We start from the raw sequence: 16,450 nt of genomic DNA, 5'->3' as shown, positions 1-16,450 counted from the left end.
TAGAAATCAGAAGGTTTGGGGACTCAAAAGACAAAAGTGTGCATCACTTCACTTTGTCGAACAAAATGCACAATGCTTCCTACACAGCACAGAGGGTCCTCCCTCTACTCTGCACCCTCCGTGCTGCTGGATCTGGCTGAGGCTGTGTCCACTTTAAAGGATCTCAGATGAAAGTCAGGTACCCATATTTCAATATGTCATTTCATACATGCCACACTGCATATTTGAAGAAAAACTAGGCAGTTATGTATATCTATACCTATGGGTCATGGTTTTCAATGTTCTGTCCTCTGAAGTATGGTGTCTTATAGCAGTGGAGAATCCAGATTTCCTTCAGGGGCAGACAATTTGTATAGAGAGAAGTAATTTTTCTTTCCATTATTTTCTATTTGTCTTTACCTCCCCTCTCCCTCCCTCTTTTCCCTCCCTTTTTTTTTTTTGTCTCCTCATTCAGCACTTTCTGTACTACTGCAAGAAATTATATGCTGGTAATATAATTAGAAATATATTCATCACTTGAAACAGAAAAGTAGTTGTTGGCAGTTGCCTTTTCTACCACTTTTTCCATATGGCATTGGTAATCCTGCCATGTAAAATAAGGTCCACTATATATATCCTTTGTTTGACCTTAACATGTAACAAAGGTAATAGAAACCAGTCATCAGTGGCTATGCTTTGACTTACTATAGGAAGTTTTTAGTCAGACAAAAAAGGGTTATTTTGCTTACTGGGATATAGCAAATAAGTGCTACCTGTATAAAAAGTGGGAATGTTGGAATGTTTGAGGCAGGTGACTATGGTAGCTTGTTCACTCATTCATACCTTTTCCTCCCCTCTGTTGAAATGCAATGTGGTTCTCGGTGCTTTCCCACAGAAATTCAGCCTACTGAGTATCTGCTTTTTCATTCAATTGCACATTCACCTTTTTATTTTTCCTTTCAGGGACCTAACTGTCATCACAAAAAAAAAAAAAAGTGGAAAATAATTACAGCTGTGCCAGATGTTTATAGCAGTGACAACGGAGGCTATATATTTATATAAACTGCTGATCTTTCAGGGGTAGCTATAGCGACTTGAAAAACCTGCAGACCCTAATCTGAAACCATTTGTTCTAGTGGGTTAGAAAAGAAAGGAAAACAATTCATACATGCTTAAGAGGACTAATTTCCTTCCTATCTGGAATCTTCCCATTGTTACACTGAAGCAGGGGAGTTACTAAACAAAGCATTGTCCACAGAGGCACTCCGCTCATAGATGAGCACTTTAACAATTGTCCAAGAGCTGGTTTAAAAGATAGTCCTGTGGGAATTAATTAAAGCTAGAAAGCAAGAAAGAAAATGTCCCTCACAGATTACTATGTCACTTCTGTTATTTTCAATTCTCCAAAAGCGATTATGACCAGAATTCTCATTTGTGGATGGCATCCTCAACACTGGACACTTTGTAAACACAGATACATCTGCACACCACAGCTTAAAGTTTGTATGTTGTACATACAGGTTAGTGGCTTAATGGAAAAGAAAGAGGAAGTATTTTAATAACTGAAGCAGAGCAGACCAACTTCAGACATCTCCTACCTTCCCCTGCAGATTTCCAAATCAGCCCAATTCTCTGAGCTATCCTGGAAGGAAAGAGCCAAGGAGGAGAGCATGGCTATCAAATCTGACTCACCAAATTCACACCCCCTCCTCAGCATAGCTTGCCCTTGCAGGGAACAAATTCGCCTTGTTCATGGAGTTTCCAAGTTTGCCAACCTGGCTTAGAAATTATGTGGGATAGTACTGACATTTCAACAAGTTGCAAGACTCCATGACCCAGTCAAGAGTCATCAGATAGCTTAGATCAGTTTTGACATCAGTGACACTGCTAAGACTTTGGCTATTATAAGCAGATTGTAACCCCTCTCTAGATGTCCAAACGATGCACGTACAGCCTCACAAAATTCTTTGGAACATGCTTCTCAGCTTCTCCATTCAAAGAAGCACTGTAAGAATAATCTTCTTGTATATCTAGGTCCTTTTAAGTAATAACCAGAAATACAAAGAATGAATTTGCACCAGTATGTCACAGACTCATTTTGGTGACTTTGTTCACCACTCACCATCCGTCTTTCACCATTGATTCCTCTCCACTGCTCAGCTCTCTTCATAATGTAGCTCAGCTCCTGAATGGATATCTCCAAATCCAGTGGAACAAAGAATGTGCCTTCCTCACCGTGAATGCGTCGAAATACATCCAAGAGCCAACCTTCGCTATATAGCCTAAGCACAAAAATGACACATTTGGTTCATCTTTGAAAGGAGTATTCATGGGGAAAAAAAAAAAAGAAAAAGAAAAAAGTTGTCTTACCCTTCTATAGTTTTGTAAATCTTGGGTTTGCCTTCAAGACTATATTCTCTACTCATGAGTAAGAAGCTTCTTTCCTACAAGTTCTCCAACATACAACCCCCATCAACCCACTGGAAAGTTTACAATACTTGAATCAAATCACATAACTTCAACAGCAATTTTGTTTAATTATTTCAAGATATTGACTTCCAAAAAAGATCCTGATCTTCCTTTCCTTCAGAAGTGCCCAATGTCTGTCCTTAGCATTGGGCTGAGTAACTAGTTCTAACACTTACATAGAGTACCTCAATTAGACATAAATGGACATCCTGCTGTACCAGGGTTCAATAATGGGCAAACCACATCATATAGGAAGGAACTACTCACCATTTTTTTCAACCCCAAGCCTGGAGTCTATACGATCTAAACTTCTCTTGATGTTAGAAAAGTTCATTTTGTTTATTGGCTTTGTTTTTCTATGACATTTCTGTGCTGTGGTAGGGAATTGAATAAGCACTATGCAGTAAAATTCTCCACCACAAGAAAGGCTTGCTGTGTGGTATTTCTTAATGTAGGTGAAACCAAGAAATATTGCAAGGCTTTTGGAAAAGCCTAGTGTCACATTTTTAGCCTTAGATGAACTTTAAAACTTCAAAACACTGCTGTTTAATTCAAATGGAACCTCTTCAAATTCATCTATTTCTTATTCTACTTTTATTCCAAAAACAGGGGTTCAGAAAATGAAGATCAGAAAACCTGGAATCTCAATCTCGGATATCACACTGAGGTCTTTCCTTCTGTACCCTCTGCCAAGCTAATACTTTATTATAATTCAGTCATTGCTTGGTACCAATATCAGCTTCTCCTTCCTTCCAAGAGACTGGCTAAGTAGTCAAAAGGAGTGCAGGGATTACAAAAAGCCCGGATTTAGTTGGGGACATACAGGTCCTTCCTTTTTTTGGCAGGTGGAAGAGAGCACAGGCACAACTCCTTTGAGCCTCTGAACTCTCATCCTTCTCAGGTACAGCAAGACCAGATGCAGATCTTGCATCTGATCCTTATTCTTGGGTGTTATGTTGGCATGTATGAGCTAACCAACATGTGTGGAGGTGGAGGGCAGTCAACTTTTCAAGTAAATTGGAATAAGTTCACATTTACACTAGCTCTACATGTTGCCTTAGAGTGCATACAGTAACTGCAGAGAAGCACACTCAATAAGCTGCTTACTACAGTTTTTCCCACAACTGAGATTTATCTTGGAACAGAAATAAGGAGATCCACCAACAGACAGTTTTTCAACTTGATGTCAGGAGGGGCTTTAGCTCTGTCTTCAAAGGAAAACGTATACTTTAGGGTCAAGTCAAGGTCTATATCCAAGAGTTTCTGTGATGGAGTAGCTATTCTGATACTCAAATCTAGCAGCCTGGCCCAACATCATATTAGGAGTTCATATCTGCTGCTTTGCTGCAGTACTCTCTGTACTTTTTTCCCCACCCTTCTTTTTTGAAACATTCTTTTTTAAGCTGCAACCCTAAATTTGCTGCAGTTTCCAAGAGGTCATTTTGGGATCCTCTTACAAAGAGAGCAGCTGGAAGATAATCTAATTGAGATGTAGGTAGTCCTGGGAGGATAAAAAAACTGGATATCAAAAAATAATTTTAAAAAGCTTTAAAGTGTGAAATGTAAATCAGTGCTAAGGCAGAGTAGGATACTAAATTATCTTAAACATGCTACAGAGGTATTTTTTTATAAATAACTGATACCCCTCATTTTGCAAATTCCACAGCATCTTCAAATAAAAGTTTTTTTCTTAGCCTGCATTAGATATTCTTTTGACATAACTGATACATTTTTGCAAACATATTGACTCACAACTTAGAACTGTCTTGTGCTTAGTTAAAAAACTAGCAATCAAGCTGGTGGGCTTTCTGGACTTCTCATCTTGAAACAATAATATTCTATGGTGTTTGTCTTTGAAATTCCAGGTCAGCAGTTTAAATGACTTGCCACTTATCTTGCTAAACAAGAAAAAGACCTTGCCATTTATTTAAGCTCACTTAATGTAACATTCTTATTTCAAATGAAGTAAAATTTAATGCAGTTAAATTACTGTCTATTTGCTGCCATAAACATTTTCTGTATGAAGATTTTAAGCACATGGTTATAAACAATATAATTAACTTTGAATTAATTAAGAATCATGAAGCATGACTTCCAGCTTTGTTCCTTTTGCCCAAAAGTACTCAGCTTGCTCCTGTTACCTGCTTTGATTTCTTTTCTTTTGGAAAAAAAAATAAAATAATAAAACACTTCTCATATCTTAACATGGCTTCTTACAAATATTACAGTAATAATTTATATTGCTATTTCAATAAAGAACAAAACCAAACTCAGATGCTGTTTTCTAGAGATATGAGACCCAGTATGATACCTTACATGTTCATTTATTTATCACAAAGAACATAAAACATGGAAATCATTTGCTATCAAGAATCAGGTCAAAACATGGACTTCTCAAAAATTTACACAAACCAAAATTCGAACAGTAGTTTGAGTGGTTTAGAACAATTTATTACATCCTCAACTTGAGCCTTTTGCATATTTTTTTGAAAATAACTGTAAGAAATATAAAAATAATTTTGCTGTTAACATTGAAAAATGTAGATTTTTTTAAACTTTTCTCAAAAAAAAAAAAAAAAAAAACAAATACCAAGAATTTAAGACTTTTTCCAGCAGACAATTTTAGTTGAGATGGGTCTGCATTTTCTCACAGTGCAGAAAACATTTCACCAACAATTTTCTGACTGTCTCTAATGTCTAGTGGAATTAAAATGAGAGAATTGCAAACAGTGCCACATCATTTTTCCAAAAGGTAATTAAAATATCTTTCCACCCTGGATGTACTACAGGCTCCCAAGACACCCAAGGGAAGCCAGATTTATTGAGGTATGTTGGTTTATAAAGTCACAAATAGACGCCTACTGCTGTTTATCCCCCACCCATGATTTCATTAGCTTCCTGGTTTTTTGTCAGTGCTGCTATGAAGCTTTCTAGCTGCGTCACAAACAGACACTTCCCCTACTTGCTTTCATGGTCTGGTGGGTTCACTGTTCTCATCCCTTTTTTATACTTTGCTGAATACTTCTGTTAAATGACAAATTGCTGAGTAGTTCTAACCAATGGCACCAACTCCACCATCCAACAGCTAAAGTCTTCCCTGTGTAATGCTGTCTCAGGACACAGAAGACATGCCTCAATATTTATATCAGTTTACCTTAAAAGAGAAAGATGTGGTGGATGCCTGTGTAAAAAATAGATTTTCTGAGTCAAGCAACATTACATTTGAATTTTTTTTACATATAACACCTGAGAAATATTCATACAAAGGGATACTACTGCTTTCGTTATAACACCATTTCCTCTTGAAAATAAGTGCTGTTATATCAATATTCAGGAAACAATGTTATGAATTGCAGAGATGCTTTCCTTATAGCACTTTAAGGTTTTAATGATATCATTAGTGGATCGACAGTGTGCTACTCAAGAGTTCTAGCCAGCTCCAAGTCGGGCTGTGGACATACAATGAAGAGAAAGCAATCCAATTTCAGAAGCTCATATTATAACTTTACTCTGCACAGACTCCAGTCTTTAAAATGTTTCCTTTTGTTATCAAGCAAAGAACTTCAAAGATCTTATGCATTGTAACAGGTTTTATTGTCTTCCCTTTGCTTTTGTATTTTGATATGAATCATTTTTAAAATGTCTCATACTAAGACAACTTTTTTCCCCTAGTAACATTCTCCCCCCACCCCTTTATTGGAAAACATTATGGGAAAATTGATCCAGAAGGAAAGGAACCTTTGATGATCTTGCACCTGTTCCCCAGACAATGAAGATGTTGGTAATATTCTCATAAAAACCTGCCTTACAAATGTTTTAATTTAAATTAATTTTCCTGAGTAATAAACGACAGCAGCTAAAACTTATGAAGCTATTCAAAACTATTAAGTCAATGATTAAGAAGGCATTAACATCTCCAAAACTAATTAACTAGGCTACCAGTACATTGGAGTTGTGCACACCTTCCAGGAATGCACAAGCTTTGAAATACTTTGCAGAAATTTACATTCCCATTTATCTTTTTCTGCCTGCTGCAAGAGTTTGCTAAAAGTAGACCGAGGGATGATTATGTCAGATGGAGGGTGTATGCTGAGCTTTTCTATTCTTGCACCTGCCTGCATCTTGCCTTTGTGTACAGCTTCTTATTTGTGCTTGCCACCACTCAGTGTTCATCACTAGGTGAATCAGGGGCCAGTGCAAACCTCATACTGCATTAGAAATGAGTCACTCAAAAAAAAAGAAGAAAATACACCTTCTCATTCAATATATTAAGACAGCCTATCTCATTCATTTTCGGTGTCCTACACCTGTCCTTATTGACTATAGAAGTAATGATGCCTACTAGAATGGTGACAGGAAAGGGAGTTGGTCAAATTTCATGATGAACTGAATATCAATAATGGGTAAAGTCATGGAAATATTATTTGGACTAAGTCATGTCATGCGGTAGGTTAAAGTCTTACTGACATCAAGTAAAAAATCCTGTGTGATTAAAAGGCTACAAGACTCTGGGAGCCACTGCAGACTCAGAGATTTTGCACTTCACACCATATGTAGCTTTCTGAGTTTTTCCTGTTTTTCAAAAAATCCCATTTTAGGAGACTAAAGATATCTTCCAAAGTACCCAAATAAAAGGTACACACACTTTACAGCTTAAATCGTTGACACAGACACCACTGTCTGAAGACAAAACAACAGAGACTCCTAGACTCTATGAAAAATCATTCTCTCATCTTCCTGTTGAGGAAATAAGTGGCTTCCTCTCTGTCTCACTGTGGCCACCAAGTACCAATGCATTAAAAGTTAAGCAGGAGCTAACCCCTCCTTGATTGTCTGAAGTTCTGGACTCTGAATACATGACATTGATATATCTTTTCTGATGTCACCTTATTTTACCTTACAGGAGAAGGGACTGGAGCCTAAGCTCCTAAGGGAATAATGAGATAAAGAGACATACCTTAAAAAGTACAGGTACAACAATGTTGAGGAGATGATGAACAGGATTGTATAAAGCATCACAGTGATTAAGGCACCAGGAATCCCTGACTCCTCTGCTCTTAAGAAGACCCAGTAGAGCTTTGCAGCATCAGCAATGGGTTTCTCTACACTGTTTCCAAGTCGCTGTCATGGGGGAAAAAAATCAACAATAATAAAATACCAATCTTGATTTACCTATAGACACAAAAGAACAAAAATTTATTTAGAAGAAGGATTTAACTGTAATTTGTGGGGCACATGGCTTGAAACTTAGTCTACTACACAGTATTTTAAATTAACCATGAAGAGTAATAAACTATTTTCTGGCTTATTTTCGTACATTTTAAATCTACCATTCAGAGGTGGCTTATTGAACAAAACCCATGTCAGTGAAAATACTGGTTAACATATTTCAGGAAAAGCACGAAGTACAAAGGCTGAAATTTTTCTTATTTCAATGACCTAAGAGGCCTAATATTGAATGATTTATTATGCTGTTTTTTAGGAGTGTTGAGTGACCACAAAACACTTGTGCCAGTGCATAATTCCAAACTGACCAGTCTCAAAATTACTTGCCCTTGTTACAAGAAAAATGCTGGTTCCTACCAGGCTCAGCAAGTTACATAATTTTAAACATGTGCACTTTGGAGAGTGCATACACACTAATTCCCAGTTTCAGAACGAGTCAGTGTTTGGTGCTACCAGTGGAAAACAGAAGTAACAATCATGTTATCTGAAATGCTGAGTGGAAGTATCAGGGCACCTGTACATGTTGCTAGCTGACACCTAGCACAGCTTTTCCACCAGCCTTGCAAACAACAGTATTGGTCAAAGAAGGTAGTGGATTCGCAAAGCTTCACTGAGACCCAATGAGGTGAGAAAAACGAGAAAGCAACTACAAGTAGATCTACAGGAGACACCAGCAGGGTTTTGTTACATTTTCCCCAAAGGGGATGACCTTTTTTCAGTGCAACAGAGGCAAGTTTCCCCTTATGGAGCAGTATTTTAATTTCTATATATGCATTATTAAATCTGTCTGCAACTTTTTAAGTCAGAAAATCAGATATTCCCCTCATCCCCCATTCCTAATGTCCAGTCAGTCCAGTTTGGAAAGCCACATGAACAGCCTGTAACATTGAAGGACCAACAAGCTTCAGCATTATTTTGTGATACAGCCCTCTTATTTCTTTATTTCCTGAGAAGAAATAAAGACACAATGAGACTAACAGCTCTGAAGAGACTTGACTGTATCATACTCCCACTACTGTGGTGGAATTAAAGATACCTCTTAACTGTACAAAGTAGCAGCCATAAGTTGTATCATTAATAGCTTCTCCAAAAGTATATGACTGTCATATACCCTACTTAGTTATGTTATTACTAGTTTATGTTCAACTGCTGTGTAAAAAAAAAAAATAAGCATGTATAACTATTTGCATTCTGCTGAGGATTAAATAAATCTTCGGCATACTAAATGTTGGTAAGGAATTAATATTCACAGAATAAAAATAGTAATTTAATTGGGAATAAGGTGGTTTGTGTATTTTTGCAAAGAGTCACAATGAACCCTGAAGGTTCCATAGAACTTCATGTTTTACAATATTTCTGCTAAAACATAGAATAAAGATTTTTCAAAAACCTAATCTTTTCCTTCCGTCTGACCCTCCCCCCTATCTAGTTCTTAAGAACTAGCTACTGTATTGACATATTATTGCCCTCTACTGGATCAATTTAGAAGAATTCAGCTACATATATGATGGGTCTTCTACTGCTCAGAGCTAAAATAAATTCCACTCTTCACTTTTTTCTAAGGTGACACAGTGATAGGCATATTCATATTAAATCACATTGACAGATTTCACAAGGATGTGAAACTGCACCACAAAAAAAATCCAGTATTTATCATTCAGAGAGGGAGTCTGTGACCTTTAGGCTTCAAGAACTCTGCACTTTCCTGAGCAACTTGCCTAGACTAATCCTTAGGAAGACTCAAAACTTTCTTCTCATTTTTTACTACCTTTGCAGTGACATGCATGGTAAAGCAAAGACAATTACAAGTCCAATGACGAGCTATACAAGGACAGAAATTCTTGAGTGTATTTCTGCTCTCTCACCACCCTTTGCAACACTGCTAGGTTTCTGTAACAGGAATTACAGGTCCCAGGAGATATATGAAGACTATATGTAAAGACTAGTCACTAATTCAGATCTGTCCACATTGGTTACAAAAAAAAAAAGAAAATACTCTGGTTCTGTTTCTATTTCCCTGTTCATTCTATTCTCAGTTATTGAAGAAAAAATAAAATAAAATAAAATAAAATAAATTTAAAAAAAAAGCTGCCTGCCTCTACTTTTTTCTTACCAAAGAGACTGTCTACCAAGAGTAAAAACCCTCTGCACAGCAGTCACATTCTGACATCCCTCCAAAGAGGCAAAATTCTGAATCGCAAATAAGAATAAATTTCTTCCTTATCAAGCAGTCCTTTCTGGCAAAATAAAAATGGCATGGAGGAAGTGTACCTTTCTATCAGTTTTTTATAACAAAGAGATTGTTCCATGGTCCTTGAAGACATGATCCAAAAAAGGCATCTTTATTTTAAACTGTTTAAATAACATTTGTCAACATCTGTCTCAGATACCCATCACACCACAGTGTGAGCACTTTGTGGTCTCTGATGTTTTACATGGTGACATTTATCCATGTAGCTGAGAAGGTGTTACTCTCTGCATTTTACAAGCTACAAAGAGACAAAATGACTGGTCCCAGGAAAGCTCTGGCAGAACCAGAACTTGAACGGCATTCTCCAAAATCATAAGAAAGTTTCTTACATCTGGAACATCTTTCTACAAAATGACAATAAATCAAAGCCGAAATCACACATTTCACACAGTATTTTGGGTTGAACCTCCTGAAATATTCGATTGCTCTCTAGTCTTGACAATAAAAAGTATTAGTTAGTAAACAAAGAAACTTTTGTCTCCAGGGCTATCTGTCATCTTTCATAAGTACTAAGGCCATTTAGGATACTAAGATACATCCTAGCCCTAAAGTAACTCAAATTACCAAAACACAACATTTAAAAAATGCTTGATATAATATAGATTGGCAAGTAAATCTGAAATAGCTGCTGAAAGAATTCCATGAGAAAAAAAAAATTACAAATGCAATAATGAAAACACATGTAAGAGATATAGTCTCATTTTGGAAAGGATACACACAGGATATTGTGTAATATTTGAACAAATGAGTTTCTACCAAAGACAATCTTGGTGGGTAAAAGTGCCAAGTTTTTAGTATGAAGTACAGAGAGAGGTGTGCTTTTTTATTGTCGTAATGAAAAACTTAGTTATTCATATCTCATATTTCCCCATGACCAAGCCCTATTTGAGAATGATAACAAATCCAGTCTGACTAGAAGGGAGCTCAATTCTACTGAAGTCAATGGCAGCAATTTTCTCAATGCAAGTGTGGGAAAGAGAAGGCAAACCTCAGCCTTTCCTCCAGTTTTCATGAATACACCAGTATTAGGGGTGAGAAAAAAGCCTTTTGAATATTTAAATGTTTCTAGCCTGGGTATGGGGGAAATACTTTTGGTTTTTCTCTTAGGAAAAGAAATCTTCACCAGAATAATTACAATTAAAATTCAATTCTGTGCATGTTTTACACCATAAAATTAAAAAAAAAAAAAAAAAGACAGGCTGTCCAAGTAAGAACTACAGTGTGTTGCCACATGTTTAAACTATTGCAATTACCTCCCAAGTGAGCTCCAATTAACTTTCTTGAATAGCTGAATTTTAATTTTCAAAACCACTGCAATGGGAAACAGCATGTAAACAGTGGAAAATCACATTTTAGCAGGTCTGCTTAAAAGCAGAGCACAGGTTAGCAGATGAGGAACTCAGAGACCTGAGAAAACCTGATCCACAACAAGGGCTGTGGATTACTGCTTAATCTGGAGAGAGCAGCAGAAACAACGATGTCTTTGGAAGGTAGACACGGGCAGAAAAACAGCAGTACCACACATACAGAAAAGTTCTCAGCACCCTGTGCCCATCAAAAGGACCTCATGACACCTACACAGTGAGAGCCAAATTTGAAACACACGTTCTGGGAGACCGGGCATTCCCTCGGATGTGACAAAAGTTCCCAGCCACCAATATACAGATGGGCTATACAGCACATACATAAGCATAGATAGAGTTGAGAGCTTTATTCTTATAATTTTACATATGATGAAGTTCTTTCCTTTCAATCTCACAAGTCTTTTCAGGTGTGCCAGAAAATTGTATTAACTACCTTGCATGTCAGAGAAGTACACAATAACCTCTATTTTTTCATTTTGTCTGTTTCAGTGCTTAGAAAAATCTGAAGCGCTAAAAATCAGTACTGCTCCTTAACCTATCTCCATTAACATCCCAAATTGCAGTAATCCTTTTCAAAGCAGATGCAATCATTCCAGTGGTGGATTTACTTTCTTATCTCCATATATGACTTGTACAGTGCTCTTAATTTTATGCAGAAACATAGTGACTCCATTAGATGGGAATTTTGTTAATAAAAAGGTAATGTATAACATTATTATTTAATTTCTTTTTAACTTTCATGTTCCATTGCCAGGGGTGGAATTTCATATCTTTCAGTGATTCATTGAATAAAACAAACTTTTACGTCAAGGTCTCATGTCCAAGTTATTTTAAGTGACTTACCCCCAGGAATGAATCCACTATGAACACTGCCAAGGGGTCTAGCACTGTCCAGAGTCCCATAGCTATGATGAACTTTGACAAGAAGGAAGGGTATGAGTCAAACAGCTGCTGACAGACCCATCTGATCAGGACCATAAGAAGCAGCCCTGCGTTCAAGGTTAGGGGTCCCACCACAACCATGACCAACTCTTCACTGGTCTGCAGCAAGGAGTTCTGGTAGATCAGTTCAACAGTGTGAGGGAAAAGCTGGAATCTGTAAGTAAACAAAAGGAGAGACTTTGTCTGTGCTCCTGGGCAAATCATTATAAAAAATAGAATCATGTATGCAGCATGTTGCATCGTGAAGTTGTATCCCTGTCTGGTTGTAATCCTCTCACCAAAAACTGTGTGAAACTACCAAAAAAACCCCAAATTTCTCCTCCTTCTGAATCTGCATCCTTTGAGCCCCTCTCAGTTCAGCTGATGCACATTCAGGCCCTTGGGACTGTGCAGGCAGGGCTATATGAAGACATTAGCTCCAAGAAGCACCAATATGAGCACACATCCCAGGAGCTCACCCCTCTCTGCATATTGCAGCACTCTTGGACATTGTACAAAGCAGAAGATGAGGTATAAAAGACGTAGCTTTTAGCATCCTAAAGTGACTGGAAATGCTCCTCTTGTCACCATGGGATGGTGAGATTTGCAGAGCTCAGACAATGAACAAATTTGGTGGCAATGTAGGAGACAGGAACTGCATGGTATTGTGAGATACATACAGATGCTGAAATGCAAGGAAAAAAATTCAAGCCAATTGAAGTGGCTTAAATTCTGCTCCTAACAAAAGGTGGTTGCAGCTTGTTAACACTGCCACTGTAATTGGTGGGACTAGAGACCACTCAATTCAGCCTTCCTGTTATGCGGACACGCAGCTACAGATTGGGATGCTGATCCAGGACCTCTTGGCTTGAGAACATGATCCTTTATCTAGCTGACTGCCTGGGAGAGCTGTGATTAGTGACTTTGAACATGACCATCTCTCTCACATGCTGCTTCCTTCTATAGTATTTCCTTTGCTTTCACAGTCTCTTGATGCTTGGCCTTCCAGAGGTTTTAACACCAGCTGGATGAGCCCACCTGGGCTGTGCAAGGCCAGAAGCGAGAGATGGTTGGCTTTACATTAATATCTAGACCACCTAAACAATACTCAGCCCTATTAGGATTATGCTCAGACACCCTGTACAAACTTTAGTCAATTTTGCCAGTACGACAGCAGACAAAGGTCACAGAGTCGCAAGTTACTGCGTGCTACTGCCTGATTCAGGTTTGCATGATGCTTCAAAGTGAAGAAAAAAGAAGTTTCTATTGCAGAAATCCTCCCTAAGCATGACTGATCTTTTTTTCTCTATAAACCCATTTTCTACCCCACAGCAACATATGGAGAACCAGGCATATATCACCTTGTGGACTTGCTCTACATCTTTTTTTTTGTGTCAAGTAATGACAAGTAATGCTTTTCCTGGAACTCTCCAGAGAGCTCTGATTCCCGAGTTGAAGTCAATGTATCATATAGTTAAAATATGTCAACCCATTGGAGTCCTCACAGTAAAATTGATATATCAAAGTTAAATTCTTTTAAGTATTTTACTCATAGATCACTTTGGTATGATCAAATATGATTTAAATGCTTTTCAGTTTTGTGCACTTCTTAGGCATTTTAAAATACTTCATCCAAAATGATAAATGCTTCTTGTGGAAGATACATAACCTGCCTGTTATCCCAGAGGAGAGAGAGGTAGGCAGGACACAAGATACACGAATAGACACATCTTGTTCTGGATTGAAAATTTACATTATTAACACCTTCACCTTTCTCTTAGGGTCACGTTTACATATCAGATCATCTGGAATTTGGATGTGGTCCTTGTTCTCCTAGTCTCTGCAAAGGCTCCTATGAAGCTCTGCATGCAGAGTCCTTAGCACGACTCTTGGTCATCAATTCTCTTCGTAGTGCAAAGGAACAGCTTTGAATCAAGCTATTAGTAGCTATAATCCAAGAGAGAAAGAAGGCAGTGGAACTTACTTTGTAACTGGAACCGAGATGGCCTGAAGGAAGAGCCATTGGCTCAAATAATGTAGGTAAAGTCTCACGAACCAAAGCAGAACTACTAGCAGCAGGAGCAGCCAGAAGTCCCTGGAGCGCCAGCGTGCTGGTCCCAGCTCAGAGAAGGCTGCGCATACCATGAAATGGAGACTCTCAACAACCCGCCTGGACAGTTTCACTTCAGCAGCAGAATGGCAGCTGGAAATAGATGGAAATAAAAAAAATTAAAAATAAAAATAAATTTTAAAAAGTCATTAGAAAAAAAAACATATAAGAAATAGCAGTTGCTAAAACACTGTAAAATCCTGTGGCACGGGTTCTGATCATAATTTTTGATGGACTGACACATCTAACACTAAAAGGTAGAATGTTTTATCCATCACAGTCTAGGTGATAGGTGGCTTCCTCCCAGAAATCATGCTTCTCCTTTTATGAAGAAAACAAGAAATCAGAATTAAAACCAAGTTTTTAAAAGTCTCGTGCTTTGATTTTCACTTTCTCACAAATTGTTATCTGAAGGCCACTTTATCACTTATTTTACTTCTGAGAAAATGGTAAAATTACTTGTCATATTTGTAGCGAAAAAGTATTCATTTTACTGAAAAATGTGAAGAGCTTTTTGGTGTTTGGTTAAGAGAATTTCAGTCAAATGTTCCATATACAATATGGGCTAAAACTCGTCTTCAAACTAGTTTCATGTAAAAGAGGAAACAGAAAGGAGCTTGCACTGTACAGTATTCTGATACTGAGTGTGGTGTCATTTGCCCTTTAAGCTAATTACTATACTGCTTCAAAGGGGAAAGAAAAAAAAAATTAGATGCAAAGATGCAGCCTTGGCATTGTTTCCAAGAAACTGGAGTCTCTCAGCTGATTCAAAGCTGAAAAGACAGTAGCTTCTTTGACCTTTTGTAACTTCTAACTGCTATGCTTATTTCCACTGATTTAAATGACTAAGCAGCTAAGATGCACAACTATAGAACTAAATATGATGTCATCATGCTCAAACTGTTATTTATATTAAGGCTTCTGAAAGTTCAAAAATATAAAGATCTTTTTGTGGAAAAAACAAAAAACACACATTCTGTCTTTTTAAAGTGTAGCATATGACTGGGAAAGAAACAACAGCAATATCTCCATTGTATTTTATACTCTTTTAAAGCATTTTCCTGCCTACACATATGAATTTCTTAAACAGCTGTGTACATTTCTTTCTCCAGCAGTCACAAAGAGAACTGTGAATAATAATGGAGAAACATAAAATGATTATGCATTTCGTCTAGGTTTGAATGAGCAAGAGAAACAAAAGCCCCAAACTTGTCAGCAATAGGTCTGGATTTTGGGGCCAGCTTAGGCATCATATTACTCCTTATCCTAAGTGTTGAGCCGGATGCATTCATAAGGCAAGGCATGCTGTCATCCAGCCCTTTTTTTCAAGAGAAGACTCAAGATTTAGTTACCTTGTTTATTGAAGAATGGGCGGAGAAGTTGTCGAGAACACAACACAACAAATAGGTTTTGGATCACTAAGAAGACCTCAGGTACAAGTGACTAAAACTTCTCTCATAGGCATCTGTTGGGCTGAGACCTTTGCAGTGACTATAGGCTGATCTGTCAGTGGTTCTGTAGGGCTTTTTAAGACACTGCAATCTACTCTGCTTGTATACTAATCAGACCCAAAGTCCTGCTTTACAGACTTAGGGACACATCGTGAATCACCTTCCTCATATTGTAATTATTTACTCACAACAACCTACTGGAACATCACAAAACATTTCATTAACATTATGAAATCATAGTCTAGGCTTGTGTGAGAAAGAGACAAAGAAAAATGTAAAATAAGAAATATAATTGACTGTGGTATTATATTACAATAGTGTTCTGGATGTTTGAAACTCTGAAGCTAGACTGTACTACCTTTCCTTTTATATAAGGAATTTTTTTTCATCTTTAATAATTTAAATCAAAATGTACTCTTAACGTATTGACTCCTTGAGGAGAGTTAATAGGGCAGGATTAGCCACACAATTATTTCAGTTAGACAAAATAGTTCATTGCTTGTGCAAAAAATAATGAATAAAAAATAATAATAAAAAAATAATGAATAAAAAATAATAATAAAAAAATAATGATACTATCTTAATTCTTAATACTCTTCTTATCCTTCATTAAACAAGAAGAATTACATAGATGTCCCACCCAGTCTCACCCATGCCAGAAACCTACATCCTACCGGAA

General features: G+C 37.3%; 1 protein-coding gene across 1 annotated transcript in view; it reads right to left on the bottom strand.

The window, feature by feature from the left end:
- Positions 1-14,759, bottom strand: part of LOC135578537 (uncharacterized) — a 59,456-nt gene extending 44,697 nt beyond the window's left edge. Inside the window, exons 1-4 of the mRNA XM_065052435.1 lie at positions 14,195-14,759; positions 12,133-12,385; positions 7,406-7,569; positions 2,102-2,261 (exon numbers count right to left, since the gene is read on the bottom strand). Of these exons, the coding sequence (XP_064908507.1) occupies positions 2,102-2,261; positions 7,406-7,569; positions 12,133-12,385; positions 14,195-14,355 (738 nt within the window). The 5' untranslated portion in view covers positions 14,356-14,759. The remainder of the gene's footprint in view (positions 1-2,101; positions 2,262-7,405; positions 7,570-12,132; positions 12,386-14,194) is intronic.
- Positions 14,760-16,450: the final 1,691 nt, after the last annotated feature.

Source organism: Columba livia, chromosome 2, assembly GCF_036013475.1.
Source record: "Columba livia isolate bColLiv1 breed racing homer chromosome 2, bColLiv1.pat.W.v2, whole genome shotgun sequence".
NCBI classification, from domain to species: Eukaryota; Metazoa; Chordata; class Aves; order Columbiformes; family Columbidae; genus Columba; species Columba livia.
The sequence above is the reverse complement of the archived record's forward strand: the minus strand, read 5'-3'. Positions and strand labels throughout refer to the sequence as shown.